Source organism: Vitis riparia, chromosome 5 (genome assembly GCF_004353265.1).
Source record: "Vitis riparia cultivar Riparia Gloire de Montpellier isolate 1030 chromosome 5, EGFV_Vit.rip_1.0, whole genome shotgun sequence".
In the NCBI taxonomy this organism is placed as follows: Eukaryota; Viridiplantae; Streptophyta; class Magnoliopsida; order Vitales; family Vitaceae; genus Vitis; species Vitis riparia.
In genome coordinates, this window is record NC_048435.1 from 2021270 (window position 1) to 2036214 (window position 14945).

A 14945-nucleotide genomic window follows, 5' to 3' on the forward strand; every position below is an offset into this window, starting at 1 on the left:
GTCAAGGCACTAACCTCCAATTTTTAAGTCTGGGTTAACTCTAATGGTTTTGATGGCACATTGGCGTCCGCGCCCCATGCCCCTAACTCTAGGGGCAGAGTTGCCAGCCCCGCCTCATACGTAAAAGGATACCCATAGTAACCTAGTAACCTATTTAGAAGGGCTTTTAAAAACGTTCTGAAAATCAAACATGGATGAACTGCCCCATCAATAATAATTTCTATTCCTGCTCTTTCTATACCTCGTAAAACAGTTATGATTCTTTGATTATAGGATATAATATGGATAGCAAAATCTCTACATCTATTTTCTCTTTTTTTGTCCTCATGTCACTTAGTTGCAAAACAAAAAATTTGACTAAAGATTACAAAATAAATTATAAATTATAAATTATAGAAAAATTTTCAAATTACGCTAAATACCAGAATGTAATATATTTTTCAATAATAATAATAATAACAAACCAAAAAATTTGACTAAAGATTACAAATTAAATTATAAGTTAAAGAAAAAAATTCCAAATTACACTAAACATCAGAGAATTGTACATTTTTAATAACAAATATGAGAACGTAATATATTTTTCAATAGATACTAGTAATAAAAGAAAATAAGTAAATTATTATTGTTTTAGGTCTGAAGTACAAAAGCAGATGAATAAACCAAACCCTAAACCAGTTTCACCAATGAAGCCATTCCCACCACAATATGCACTAACCCGAAAACATCGACATAATTTTTAGTTCTTAGCCTGCCCTTACCCACCATTTCAAATGACAATTGATGACTGTTTACGAGAAAAAGAAAGGGAGAAAACACGTACATTCCAACCTTTTCCCCTTCCTCCATCTCTTCTACTGGTTCTCAAAAGACAACCTCCAAACGACATGTTAGAAAATACTTACAGGGACGGTCAAAAACAAGAAGCACCAATTAAATCCCCAGGCAGCCTGATTTAATACCGAGATTAATTGGATTGTTAATCTGCTATGAAAGAACCCAGATCTTCCTCTTTTATTCTCCTCTCTGATTTTTCAGCTTGCTGCAATGCGCTGCTCCCTTCATCACCTATCTGTTGTTGAATGCAAAGGTAAGCAAAAAGATTTCAGTTGGTAGTTTAAACAGATCCAACAATTGGATAGAAGATAACCAAAATCCCCATTAAAAACGTGGCCTCGAAATAATATTGCAAAATTTTTCTTAGGAGAACATAGAGATAAAATCATACATGCCAGTGTGAACAATACGAAACAATAAAATCCCTCCTGTATTCATTGCTTTATGAAAATATCTTCTCAAAGGACAAGGGAGCAAGAAGGTACAAGGTAGTACAATAACAAAATGTCAGAGAGCACAAAGCAAGTGAAGTATAGGGCTCTAACGTATAGTGATTGGCAGAGCATAATGCGGAAGCAACCCTTTTATATGGCCGGGATGAGGCAGGGTGAGATGACAACTTTGGTGATTTTGTATGATAAATGTAAAATGCTGATGAACCAATAACACAGTTCCGATCTTGAGAAGCACTGCCATGTATGGCAGAAGACATGCCACATCTTACATTGGTTTCTTATTCGATTAATTTTGATCTGTTTCATTGTAGGGTTACAGGGTGGGAGGAGAAAAGTGGTTAGTTGTCCATAGCTATAGTCAATGGACAAATAAAGAATTCAAGGTCAGGGGGAAGAGAGAGAAGATTTACTAGAACTCAAATATTTGATGAATCATGCATGAACTCAAATAAATATTCTAGTTTCATGCTGAAAGGTACAGAAAATTAATTACCTGCAAATTATCGAATTTTGAAACCAGCCTCATATATTGGTCACGAGCTTCTGGGTGACGAACCATGGATTGAACTCGTGCGAGCGCCTTTTCAACTCCAGCAAATTTCTGTCTCCGGCCAACTCTCAGATAGTCATATTCATCAGTCTTCCCAACCTCAGGCACTGCATTTCCAATTGGCTTTTCCAACCGAAATCCTCGTAAGCCAGATCCTCTCCGCCTCCAACGCAGTATTGCTTTTTCCACAATACCAACAGACCAAACCACCTTTTTATATTGCTTGCGAACTTGATGCCCCCTCACATGGGCCTGAAAACAGTCAACATAGTGAGAAAATTTAAGCATCACCTATATCACCACATGTACAAGATAAGTCTGCACACGAGTCCAACCAAATGAAAAATGGAATTATTTATTTAGTCGCCTAAAACATGTGGAATAGAATACCATGTAAGTTTAAACAGATGATCTGAAACAAGCTCCAATAGGATGTCTTCTAATTGATGAACTAAAACAAGCACCAACAAGAGAGGGAGGCTTCAAAAGTTCCTGAGGACTTGTCCCCCACCCTTCTCTCTCAAGGTAAGCCAAGATGACAGCAACGCACTTTCTCCTTTATTTTTATTTTCATTCTTTTATAACTAAGATTGATGTAAAGAACAGGTTTCCCCTCCTAAAAGGCCATGTATATAGGAAGAGTTTCAATTTTCTTCTTTGAATATGGTCCCTCTGTGAAAATATTTTATCATTTTGAGGCTGTGGGACTAAATGAGAAACTAGAAACATACTTCAATCAAGAAAATTTCCTGGATATGACTTAAAAAATTGGTGTTAAGAAAGAAAATGAAAAGATCAACTATGACATACCTGAATTTTCACAATACGGCTCCGTATCTTCAAAAAATCTTCTCTACCCTTCCAGCCACGGTATTTTTGTTGGATCTTTACAGCTGCAGAATGCAAATAGTCCTTGAAATGACCCATCTTCGAAACCTTGTTTAAAGAACCAAGAGCAACTAGATCAAGAGAAGCTTCAGAAATATCATCATTGCTCCTTGTTAATTGTCTATCACGGAATGAACGAGCCCGCAAAGCAGCTTGAATTAGAGCAGCAGCATGAGCTGATTTTTTAAGAGCAGCTAGAGAGCCTTTCAGGGAGAGCTGCTCTTCTATCACCCCATCAACATTCTGTACTGCAGTTTGAGCAGCCTTTTCAGCTGCAATATTAGCAGAAACAGAGTCCATTACGTTCTCATTGGGACTTAAGGAATGAAGGTGACTCGATAAATGTGCTTCTGCCAAATATCCAGCAATTCCTTTATGTCCTCTACTGGATGCTAAATCAGCAGCTGTTTGTCCTCCAGGAAATGCTGGAGTTGGGTCCTCTACAGCATCTGGAGATGTGCCCAGTTTAACAAGTGCAATGACCGTTTCCTCTCTGATTAAAAAAAAACATTAATAAAAGAATTAGGAGAATGGATGATGCTAATTCACAAAGAGTACCAAGATATACATCAAGAATCAAGGATAAACTAATGAAGTCAAGGATTATCCTTCCACTTTATATTTTAATCTTTAATACTCTACATGTTAAGACTGGAATTGCTGCGCAGGATGCACACAGAGGTTTCTAGGTGATCCTTTTTATTGGTTGCATATGAAGCAAGTCTTCTATTTCTTTTGGGGCTCCAATGTCTAAATGGCTTGTACTAAATTTACAAACAATGAGTGGGAAGTTGGAACAAATAATTTTCCATACTTTAAGTTCTTCTATAAATCCTTACACTCTCCTATTACTTAAATTTAATATATATAACCATTTTCAACATAAAAAAGATGATTATAGTACTCATGTAACTTCCAGTATTCCCATTGCATTCACACACGCAGGACATACACAGAGAGATCTCATAAAGCATCAATCTCATCACTCAACAAATACACCACCAACAATATAGCAGTCAAGAATTTCGGCAGGACAAATGTACAGACACTAGTAGAGAACTAAAATAACATAAATCTTTGTACTTATCAAAAACTTCAATAATTGAGATGCCGCAATGACAACTTAGAGAGCCCATGAGCAGTAAAATGCTTGCCAATGGCTGCAGTGTTGGCTCAAGGAGGCAATGCAATGGACCCAAAGCACATCCCCAGAAACTTGTCATGTGAGCACAATTGGCCCAGATGGAAATGCCATGAAGATTTGAGCATTACAAGCCATCACACAGCCATAAAAGGGTGTATTCCTAAAGGTGTAAAGTAGAAAGATGGCCTTCTAAAAGATTGAAATATTTTTCCCTACAGACTTGATGGATTTGTGATCCCTTTATGGGATCATTGAACTGCATACACCAAAATATGGAAGTGAGCCTAACAACCTAAGCAAAGAAAGTCCTCTCCCTCAATCTGATTCTAAGGTTCCTCGAGAACATGCCCAAAAGCCCTAAATTGAGCACCATGATTGGCTCAAAAAGGTGAACAATATCAAAAAAGACACCTTTCCTGTTTGATCATAAGAAATGAAGGCCTTCCTTACAGATGGTACTGACTGAGCATGATCAACCTTAAATAAATGTCCATAACTTGATATCATACTATAATAGGGGTATCCAGTGACGATTTTTTTTTTCCCAATGGCAAACAAAAAATATATTGACAGAGCCTAGCAAAAAAGCACACCAAAGAATATAGGACACACACAAAGAATGCCAGAAAACAAAGTGAAGAGGCAAGAAAGAAGCAACAAAAAACAAAAGCCCCCTAACCTAGTCCCAAACCAATCTATCATGGACATGATTTTATACTATATGTGTGCCTTGGTGTTGGAATGCAAGAATCATATGAAATAGAGACCAGGTCAAGAATTTGAATTTCTAAAAATAAAGGAAATACATGCTAACAAGTTGTGTAATCTAGACAGACTCATATAAGCTGATAAAGGATGTAATTAAGTTTCACAATGAAGAAATAGGGTAAATCCTAGAAATAACAAACAAAGTTAATATAATCTTTGACATAACTTATCATACAGTGGCAAGGGATAAAATATGAGAACTTTGAAAGAAGAATCTGACCTCCCAAAGTATGATGCCCAGTGAAGCCCTGTTCTTCCTCTTGCATCTCTGAAATTGGGACTAACACCAGCAACAATTATAGGGCCCATGGCCCACTCATAACCAAGAGCAGCTGCCAAATGTATAACACCTTGGCCTTTGCCATCCAAAACATGGGGCCCTCTAACTCCTTCATGAACTTTACAGACTAGCCACTCAAAAAGCCTGTCCTTCAACAAATTTTTAATCAAAACATCTCTAGGGTTTACATGATTGCCAATAAAATCTTTAGCCATTTCAAGCTCTTCCCAGTCATTCTTTATGTCATCTTTCTTTGAATATATGTCACTTTTTATCTTACATTTGTCACATTCTTCAGTAGAGCAATCTAACCACTTCCTCTCCTGGCCTAAATGTAACATTTTTGCCAGTTGTATTTGGAACTGCACATCATCTTCTGGTGTACTTCTAACAGCCATAGAAAAAGCAACTCCTGATGGTTTTTCACGATATTCAAACTCCCGAACCTCACTGCAGGCTAACCTATTACTACAAGTGACATAGAATGGAACACGCCCAGGGGCATGCAAAGGAGCATGACATCGGATGACATTGTTAGTCAGAACTTCAGCAGAAACCTCAATTTCCCCAAACATACAGCACCATTTAGTGTTGGTAGAATGCTCCATGCCTCCCAAAAATGTACCTATGATTAAAACCTGACAAAAACAGACAATAAAGACCAACATAATTTTCTATCTTAGGCTCATTAGCATATATAACTTAAAGCCCCTTTGTGCCTTTTCTGGACAGTTTGGAAGGAAAGAAATAGTAGGGCTTTCAAGGATGAGGGACATTCGGTTCAAAAATGTAAATGTTATTTCCTTTGTAACCTTTGGGTGTGGGCTAAGGGTTTTTAGTTTCCGACCCTCTTCTGTTATGGATTTTGTAGATTGGTTGGGCTTTGTTTGAGGGGGTGCTGTTCTTTTTGGCCCCCTGATCTTTTTTGAGGACTTTTAGTCGTCCTTTGTATACTTCTTGAGTAATTTGGGGCAATTTTTGGAGTGCCTTGTTTTTTATATATTGTTTTTTCCCATTAAAAAAGAAAAAGAAAAAGAAAAAAAACTTAAAAGTTCTTTTTTTCGTTTGATAAGCTGGAAATCTCACGTCTCTAAATTATGTACCTTTGTTTCATCTTCAGAATAAGCCCAATCTGGTGAGAAATCGTTGATAGTAAATAGTTGTTCTTGGGAGAGAGAAGGAGCAAGAGAATCAATATCCAACTGCATATGGCGTGATAAACTAGATACCTCCTTGTCGTCATTCTGCGTATCAAGTGTATTCCAATAATTTCCAGAGTCAGACGCCATCAAGGAATCATCACAGTCCCCACCAATTTCTTTATCCATCCATCTCCCAAAGCTGTCAAGTTTCTTCAACTCTCCTGATGCATCATTATTGGCACCATCCTCTTTGGACTTGTTTTCAATGTGTGCAGTAGAAGTGTCTGCTACATGAGAACTAGAACAATTCTGGAACTGGGGATGAACTAAATGAAAGTTGTGCTCCAGTGGACCCTGAAACATAATGCTAATGTCATTTGGTATGCATTCACATGGGTCAAAAACCACAAAATCCAGCATATGAGGTGCAACTGAGAAGGGCAGCACGTAAAATTATCATGATGTACATTCAAACTTATAATTTAGCCTTGAGTTGAGGCCTATATTTCATATATACAAAAAATACATGAGGGCTAACAAGTTTTCAGCATACTGGAAATGTATCAAGGGTTATAAGGTAATGTTATAAAGCAATATTGACCAGGAATACCCTTGCAGTCTCTCCATTATAACGGGAAACCCATTGAGGGGGAGTATGATTAAATAATATGTTATTATTTGGAAGCCTAGAACTAATTTCCCTAACTTTTGGGGTCATTCGCAGAAATACCAGTTAGCTAATCCCCTTGGTAACAGATCATATTTCTGTCAAGCATAAGACATCATGACATTTTTTATTAAGAGGGTGTTTGACAAAACTTAATGACTTAAATTAACTTTAAGTTAAATCATTCTTATGTTGCTACCTTAAAACTTGTTACTTAATTTCTACATTAAGTCTTAAAGTTGTTTGGTAAATTTAACTAAAAATTTATTCTAAATTATCAAATCGATATATTTATCCTCATATTTAAAGTATCATGGATACATATGATAACTACAAAAATATTTACTATAAAATACAGGTGGTGAATGTAAAGTCATGGTTGTAAAATATAATCCCGCTAAATATGAACAAATGAGACAAAAGAGATTTGAAATTAAGAATAAGTTAACTATTTTGACTTAATACTTATAGTTATTTTTTACTTTAAGTTATAATATTAAGTTATTTTATCAAACATGCTTAATTTACTTAATAATATAAATTAAATTATTAAGTTAAATTAAGTCATTAAGTTGATTTACTAAACACCTCTAAAACTTTTTTTTTTCACAGGTAAAACAAAGAATATATATTAAAAGGAAAAAAATCCTCTAACTTGACCAGAACCATGTTCAACTTTTGTTGATTCAGCCACCAGGCTTCATAACCTGACTTTTAACCATCCAACAATTTTTGTTGCCCTCAAAAGTGGTGCTACTTCCAAGTCCAATTTCTCATGAATCCACAATTTTAATCTCCTATTTGATTCCATCCATTCTAAGAAAATGATATGCATGCTAATATTTACCCATGCTATGTAGGAACATATACTTAAAATTATGATCACATAGAGAATCAGATAAAAGATAGAAGGCATTAAATGCAGAAGCACTGCACAGACAGCAGACAAACAATTGACCTGGACTGCTCTCTGAGAAGCTGCTGTTAATCCTTTGATATCTAAAGCAGGACTCAACCCATCTCCACGAGCTGCAAAATTTTGGACCGTTCTATCAGAATCCAATCTTGCATCGGTTAGTTTATTTGTTATGAAATCGGCCCCATTAGGTTGTTCAAAGCCAAATTTCTGGTCATGCACACTGCTGCTTGAACCATGAATTTCATCCTGGACAGATGTGCTGGCACCATGACTAAAATGCACTCCAGCAAGCCCTGAACCAAGTTGATTTCTTGATAGCCCAACGAATCCTGAAATAGAAAGGACACCTGGTTACTTCTTCAAAATATGCTAGGACATATTGTTGGGAAATACATCAACTAAAAATTATAATAAGCACATGTAGAGTACACACGGCAACATGTTGTTTACTGAGATTCAATATTACTTAAAATTTCATCAACTCAAACAAAATGACGAGCTTGATTTGGAACATAGTAATGTAGGTGTCGGAAGAAATAAGACAGTGCAATATTAAAAGTTCATTCCAAAGCTAGGCTAATTAGTTTGCTTAACAGCCTCATTTCAAGGTTAATTACCTGAAGCTTCATGTGTAGGCAAAGAGGCATTGTAAAATACAGAACCAAGTATAGGTTGAGCAAGAGAAGAGGTTCCTGGATCATCCCCAGAATCCCCATCTTCAAATTCTGAGGACAAAGTTTGTCCACTCCAATCAGCAGTATTTGGACTTGACGCATATGATATCTGACCCGTAACAGTAGGAGCATTCCCTTGTGGCAAGCAAGGAGCTGAACTACCTTGAATGGTTCCAATCTGTGATGCTGGATCTGCATTTGGCAAACGAGAGACACTGGTTTTGTATCCCTGCATGCATACATCAAAAATATAATTAAGCACCTGAGCCACATGAAGGAAGGTGACAAATAACAATTCTCAACTATTTCATGTCCAATCCATAGATAACCAATCGGAACAAGCAGTGCTGCATGAGCCAACCAAAAAACCAACCAAGATTATATATTGAGAGTGCTTGAAAAAGGGCACATCAAAGAACACATGATGTATACAATAAGCCAGCAATTTCATTTTTTTTCTTTTTTTTGATAGGATATACAACAAGATGGTAATGAAACAGACAAGTGGTGTACAAAATTGAATAAGGCTGGCAGTATGTCAAATATCTTCAACCCAAATTACTAATTAGCCAGGTCAGAGGATGGGATTGAATCAAGTTTAATGCACACAGATTGCAAAACCAACGTTTTTTTTTTTTTTTTTGCAAAATGGCATTGATAAAATTTTGGAGAAACAGAAATAAAAATTCTCTGTTTGGTAAAGCATCAATGAGATTGTATAAAATCTTAGTAATAGAAAAAAAAGGTATGATATAAGAGATTCTTTGTTCTCAGAAATAGCATCAATATCCATTTAGCTTTAAAACAGTAAAACCAAATATTGTGGATATCAAAGAAGACATGTAGGCCATATTCAGGAATTAGTTCGGAAATATACCTCTTTTATTTCTCTGTAATGCACAAGAACAATGTGCTCCAGCTGCCTGAAAGTAAGGAAAACGAGCCAAATATGATACAAAGAAATGAAAATGAGCAGAAGAGATCAATGGCAGATTGAAATGTGTAACAAAATCACTTCTGTTTTACACACGTTTTTGTACACATCCCTATGAAAAAATTCCATTTTTCAACTCCATTGGCATCTAAAGTTATCAAGCCTATGGTTTGAGGGAAAAGAGTTTTGGTGCACTAGGACAATTAGAGGATCCCATGTTTTTGGTCACCATAGAGCTCAAAAAAAGGGTATAGTACCGTCTTAGTGTGGGCTGAGTGTCTACTGTTTGTTTCCCCCTTTCAGTGAGTGAAGATGGAAGGCTACAAAGTCAACAGTTTAACTCCAACAAGATCCAGAAGCAGTTTTGCTTCATCATAGCAGTCCATTGAACACCGAAGTGATGGAAAAAAAAAAAGTATTACATCTTTTTTTTACAGGCATGAAGAAAATATGTATGAAAAAAAGTTGTGTGTAATCATGAATCAACCACCCATTTGCTCAGCAGTTCATGTAGCCTATGTTAATGTGCTCTGGCAGACATCATCACAAAAATCGTCACCAGCCCTAATATACCAAAAGACAAAAAGAAAGAAAACAAACCTTTTCTAGTTGGGAATACAACAATCTTGTGAAATCTAAAAGTTTCAATAGTCCAAATTTCATGGGCTTTGAAAGTTTAAATAGAAATGAACAGACGCAAGACTCACTCGTCAAGCATCCAATAACTTCGTCGCTGGAAGTTCTCATTGTCCTCCCCATGAGCATAATAGCAATGTAGAACATCCACACTTCCAGCCTATGAAAACAAATAGAGGACCAATAAACACAACATTGCAGGCATAAATAGTACACCAAAAGAAATAAGCTACTTTAATCTTCAATGAGAATGTATGCTGGTGAACGAGATAACACATAAACCCTTGAAGAGCTAGAAGCTGGAGAAAAGAGAACCTCTGAATGCACAATAAAATGGAATATATAATGACTAGAATTAGGAACAACTTAAAAATATTCAACTTGGACAAATTAAAAATAACATAGCAAAACAGCTTTAACCATAGGTCCATTATGAATATAAATGCAACCTGCAACCAGCATAAACAAAGTGTCTCAGTAATTAAATCTCCCTCTCGATGCTAGGCCACCTTAAGTGTAGCGTGGGTGCAGTCTGGTGATAGCAGAGAATTTAAGGATGCAGAGTCATAAGGTAGTGTTGAAGAATTTAATTTTAAAATCATCGTAATCTAGGATTGGCATGTATCTTTCTTAGATTTTATGGCCTGGAAAGGATGTGGGATTCATGACCATTTGACATGAAAGACTTAACATTTCATGGTTGGAAATTTTATGTACTCAAGCTTTCATAATAATCAGTATCATACAAAAGCAACAATCAGAATGCTTAATTAGTGAAAAGATATGGTTAAAAAAAAAAAGCATTGAATGATTTAAATTGTTGCATCAAGCAAGCTAGCACATCTGATGGATAAAATTACTTATTATGTTTCACAGGAAATCATATGGTGTAAATTGCTTTCTCCTCGTGATTGATTCATGATCTACAGAACCACTAACTCAGCGGTAAACCTTTCAAACATTCAATTAGAATGCTTATGAGCCGCTATTACTTTGGTGCCACCAGGAAAACAGTGACACCTATTACATAGATAATCCAGCCAAAGGCAATACCTAGGCAATGTTTTGATCAAATTCCTTGGGACCAACCCAAAAATAAAACAATAAAAAAGCGAACTTACTAATAATAGAATGAACAGCACACCTTCAACTTTTCATGAGCTTCTTTGACAGTTTTTCCATCTTTTTTCTTCCTCCAACGATGACCATCTTTGCGAAAATATCGAAGTGCTTTTCGGTCAAACAGGAACAGAGAACCAGCTGAAAAACGAACAATATTTAGTTGCCATTTGCATGTACCAACATGCAATGTCAATGCTCCATCTCTGTAGGAAATAATAGTGAACTAGTGATATTTGATCAGGTGGTAACAGGTAAGCAAGAGGGCAAAATCTTATTTAACCTCCCAAAAAACGATTCCCTATGCAGATAGATGGGAGGAGAACAGGAAATTGAACTTGTTTGGATAAACAGTAAATAAAAAATATCCAAAATTTGTGCAGCATTGAAGATAAAAAATCTGCTGTGTTAGAACTTGGTAAATTTGCATGCTTGCTGAAAGACACATAGCCAATAAAGTATGAGGCTAATGCTGTGACCGACTACAATTTCTTAATACAAAGGGTATTATTACAACTAGAAACAAAAACTTAATCATGTAATGAAACATCAATCGTGGTTAAGTACTTTACCCACACAAAGAATCCCATATTTCATCAGACCAAAAAAGATTTTTCAAGGCTATTATGCTATGATAAATGATCACACATTTGCAGAAACAGCATAGAGAGTGAACCTCATAATATTCCTTTCCATAACAACAAGAAACATGAAGACCACAAGTTTTTACTTCTTGAAACAAATTCTAGAGCTTGCTCAGCTCAACTTAGATCATAGAATATTTCAAATTAACAAAATTAAAATTTTAAACAACAAAAGGCATAAGTCAAACAATCGACAAAGTGTGTGAAATATAGATGCAATATAAATCTTGTAATTTAAGAACTCCTTCTACCTCATCAATAAGTGAAATCAAACAAGGAAACAAAAACATAAAAAAAAAATAAATAAATAAATGCCAGTGACAACCTGGAGGTGTAACTGGTGGATCTGGTGTTATGAGAAACTTCTGGTAATTACGGAGGATTTCACAGATTTCAGTTGGTCGAAGCCAACGGTTTTGTGCTTCTAGTAGTATCTGTTCAAGGTCTGCCAAAACACCAAGTAAACAAATTGTTATAAATCTTCCAAACTAAAACTCAAGTTTCAATACCAAAATTATGGAACGTATTTCAGTTAGTAGAGTCAAGATGACGTATGAAACAAATGTTCATTTGACACAAACAATCAAATTCAACATGCACATCAGATTCCTTCAAGGTCTTTTATACTCAAATGTAGATTAATCACCTCCTCTTTGAATTCCAAACCTGATTTACAACCAGTACATGCATGCAGAGCACTTAACAAACGCGCATTAGTCTCAACTAGATTCATGCACGCAAAACACCCTAGAGAAGTCTCTGCATTCGCTCAAACGCACTCAAATCGAAACTTGCAACAAACACCACGAGAAATGAAATTTACATTCACGCGTGAAGTTGATGACAACAAATCCAATCAAAATAACTCCACAACCACTCGCAAACAACCAGAAAAATCAATCATCGCATCCAAAAAAGAACACGACTACACATTCAAAATTCGAAAGCTCCAATCAAACAACCTAAGAGGAAAAAGAAAAAGTAAGAAACGCGAGAAAAAGATAGAACGAAACCTGACCTAACTGTTGATTCGGAACGTAACGCCTGCTCTCAGCCATCCGCAATAAATACTCCTCCGAAAACCCTAGCTCTCATTAGCGAAACTGCGATTACAGATTCGGCCACGAAAATGAATCTGCGAGCTGAAATTTTAGAGAGAATCGATCAGAGAATCCAACCGCAGAGAAAGCGAATAAAGATCAAAAAGAAAGTGAGAGAAAAAGGCAGGAAGGGATTGAAGATTCTAGAGAGAAAATCATAGGGTAGGGCACCGTAGGAAAGTGTGGGGCAGAGGAAGTATACCCTCCTAGGAGGAGAGAAATAGCATGAAAACCAGTTAAAAAAGAATGTGAAAATAAAAATAAATATTATAGAGGATTCAAAGTCAATGTATGTGTTTACACTAAACATACAGCCATATCAGTGTTGGTGTTGGCTCCATCCAACGTGGCATCCGATTGCTTAAGCGTGAAGCCTGGTTTCTGCAATAGCTGCGAAAAATACTTGAAGCTTACTTGAAGCTTCTCACCCCCCTGCAATTTATTTGTATTTTTTTATTAAAGATACATTAAAGATATTATTTTTTATTTATGGATCTGTGATTAGTAAATAGTTGATATTAGTTTATATTTGTAAATATTAAGTGGATATATCTTTCATTTGAAGGTATATGCCAGATAAATTTTGACCCCAAATTGTAATTTTTTTATTAAAAATATATTTTTAATATTTAAAAAAACGATAGAATATAAATTATGATAATATTAAAAATCATTTATGGGTGTATATTAAGAGAATAAAAATAAGATGGTATTTGGTAAAATTTAATATTTATTATTTTTTTATTTAAATTATATAATTATTGATTTAAAATTTATTACTTAATTATTACATTAAGTATAAAGAAGGTTGAATAAAATTTATTTTAAATTATTAAATTAACATATTTATCTTTATAAATTATAATTATGGTAAAAAAGTTCGAATAATAATGGAGGTCATAGAATAATAAAAGATATTAAAATTATTTTTATTTTAAATTATATCATTAAATTGTTTTATCGAACATTCTTAATTTAATTTAAGTCATTAAATTGATTTACTAAACACAAACAATTGAATCATGATTTCACTCCATTTTTTACATTAAATTTTATTTATATGGCACACAAATATTATATACAATTGCAGCAGCTTAAAGAATATTGTAATGTGACGAATTTACCGATGAAATTGAGATATTTTATTTATTTACATACAGAGAAACAGTAAAAGGACAAGATTTAGTACCAAGTAGCAAAAATCCAAAGGGAAGGGGACAAGGGAGATGAGCCCAGCATGTTTCGGGGAATGCATATTTTTATGTTAGATCGTACACCCATGTGTATAAAAATCAATGATGTGCTTGCCTCCCTAGTCAAAAGATGCCTCCAAGTCAAATGATACGTGTACACGTAAAATACCTTCGGGTGTCTATACCTTCAAATCCTTTTGGACTTATGGAAAGAAGATGAAAGACCTTGAGACTTGAGAGCCGTGGATTCCCCTAGCACAACTGTGTACGCGTATTTTAACTTTTGTTGTCAAAAATAAAAGGAGACGCGGTCTTCCTTGTTTGCTTTCTTCTTCAATTCCCAGTCATTTACCCAAAAACTTGAACTGTTACTTGTCTACCTTCTGCTTTTTCTTTGTCTGTCATCTTAGGGATGGAAATGGGCAGTTTTTTTTTCCGGGTATTCAACCCTAATATAAGAGGTTTGGAATAAAAATAAATAAAGTTGAAGTGAGTTTGGGAAGTTTTTAAAAGTGAGGGTGAGTTTAGGAATAACTTTGTCACACAAAGATTATATATAATTTTAAATAAAAAAGAAAATTAATTATTATTTTTATTTTTTAATATAAATAAATATTACTTTTATAAAAATAAATTATAAATTTTACAATATTTCTTTTTTTATAAATCATATTTATATTTAATAAAATTTAAAAATAAAAATTGAAAAAAAAAATTAAATGAGACGAGTAAGTACATGAATTTCTATATCCATTCTTTTTTTAGGTAGAGATAAAAATAAATATAAATAAATAAGACAAGTTCAAATGTAAGATGGATTGGGATGAAGTGATTCATCGTAAACTCAGCTTGTTGTCATTCTTAACAAATTTAAATAAATAAATAAAAAAAGAAAATTTGAAACAATACTAACAACCGCTTTTGTCAAGATTAAAAGCTTGTTTGATAATGTCTTTAAAAAACGGCTTTTAGCATCAAATGTATTTTTAGAAAAA

The 14945-nt window shown here is 34.8% G+C and overlaps 1 protein-coding gene across 3 annotated transcripts; it reads right to left on the reverse strand.

Annotated features, from left to right (window-relative positions):
• Window positions 1–568: 568 nt before the first annotated feature.
• Window positions 569–12947, reverse strand: LOC117914257 (calmodulin-binding transcription activator 3-like). 3 transcript variants are annotated; one of them, XM_034829509.1, is made up of 13 exons: window positions 12929–12947; window positions 12676–12799; window positions 11983–12102; window positions 11039–11154; window positions 9966–10054; window positions 9202–9247; window positions 8268–8553; window positions 7690–7979; window positions 6026–6418; window positions 4863–5560; window positions 2653–3223; window positions 1786–2094; window positions 569–1072 (listed from the first exon to the last, which is right to left on the reverse strand). In XM_034829509.1, the coding sequence occupies exons 2-13, from the start codon at window positions 12713–12715 to the stop codon at window positions 980–982; spliced, it is 3051 nt and encodes a 1016-aa protein (XP_034685400.1). In that variant the 5' UTR covers window positions 12716–12799; window positions 12929–12947; the 3' UTR covers window positions 569–979. The 3 variants fall into 3 exon arrangements, with proteins under 3 accessions (XP_034685400.1, XP_034685399.1, XP_034685401.1); XM_034829508.1 differs by lacking the exon at window positions 12929–12947 and having other exon boundaries at window positions 12676–12922; XM_034829510.1 differs by lacking the exons at window positions 11983–12102; window positions 12676–12799; window positions 12929–12947 and having other exon boundaries at window positions 11016–11131.
• Window positions 12948–14945: the final 1998 nt, after the last annotated feature.

Coding starts and splice junctions, on each gene's coding strand:
- LOC117914257 (XM_034829509.1), bottom strand. CDS start 12,715: ATGGCTGAGAGCAGGCGTTACGTTCCGAATCAACAGTTAG. Junction 9,248..9,965: donor AGTTATTGGATGCTTGACGA/GTGAGTCTTGCG, acceptor CCTTACTTTCAG/GCAGCTGGAGCACATTGTTC. Junction 8,554..9,201: donor ATTACAGAGAAATAAAAGAG/GTATATTTCCGA, acceptor GTATGCATGCAG/GGATACAAAACCAGTGTCTC.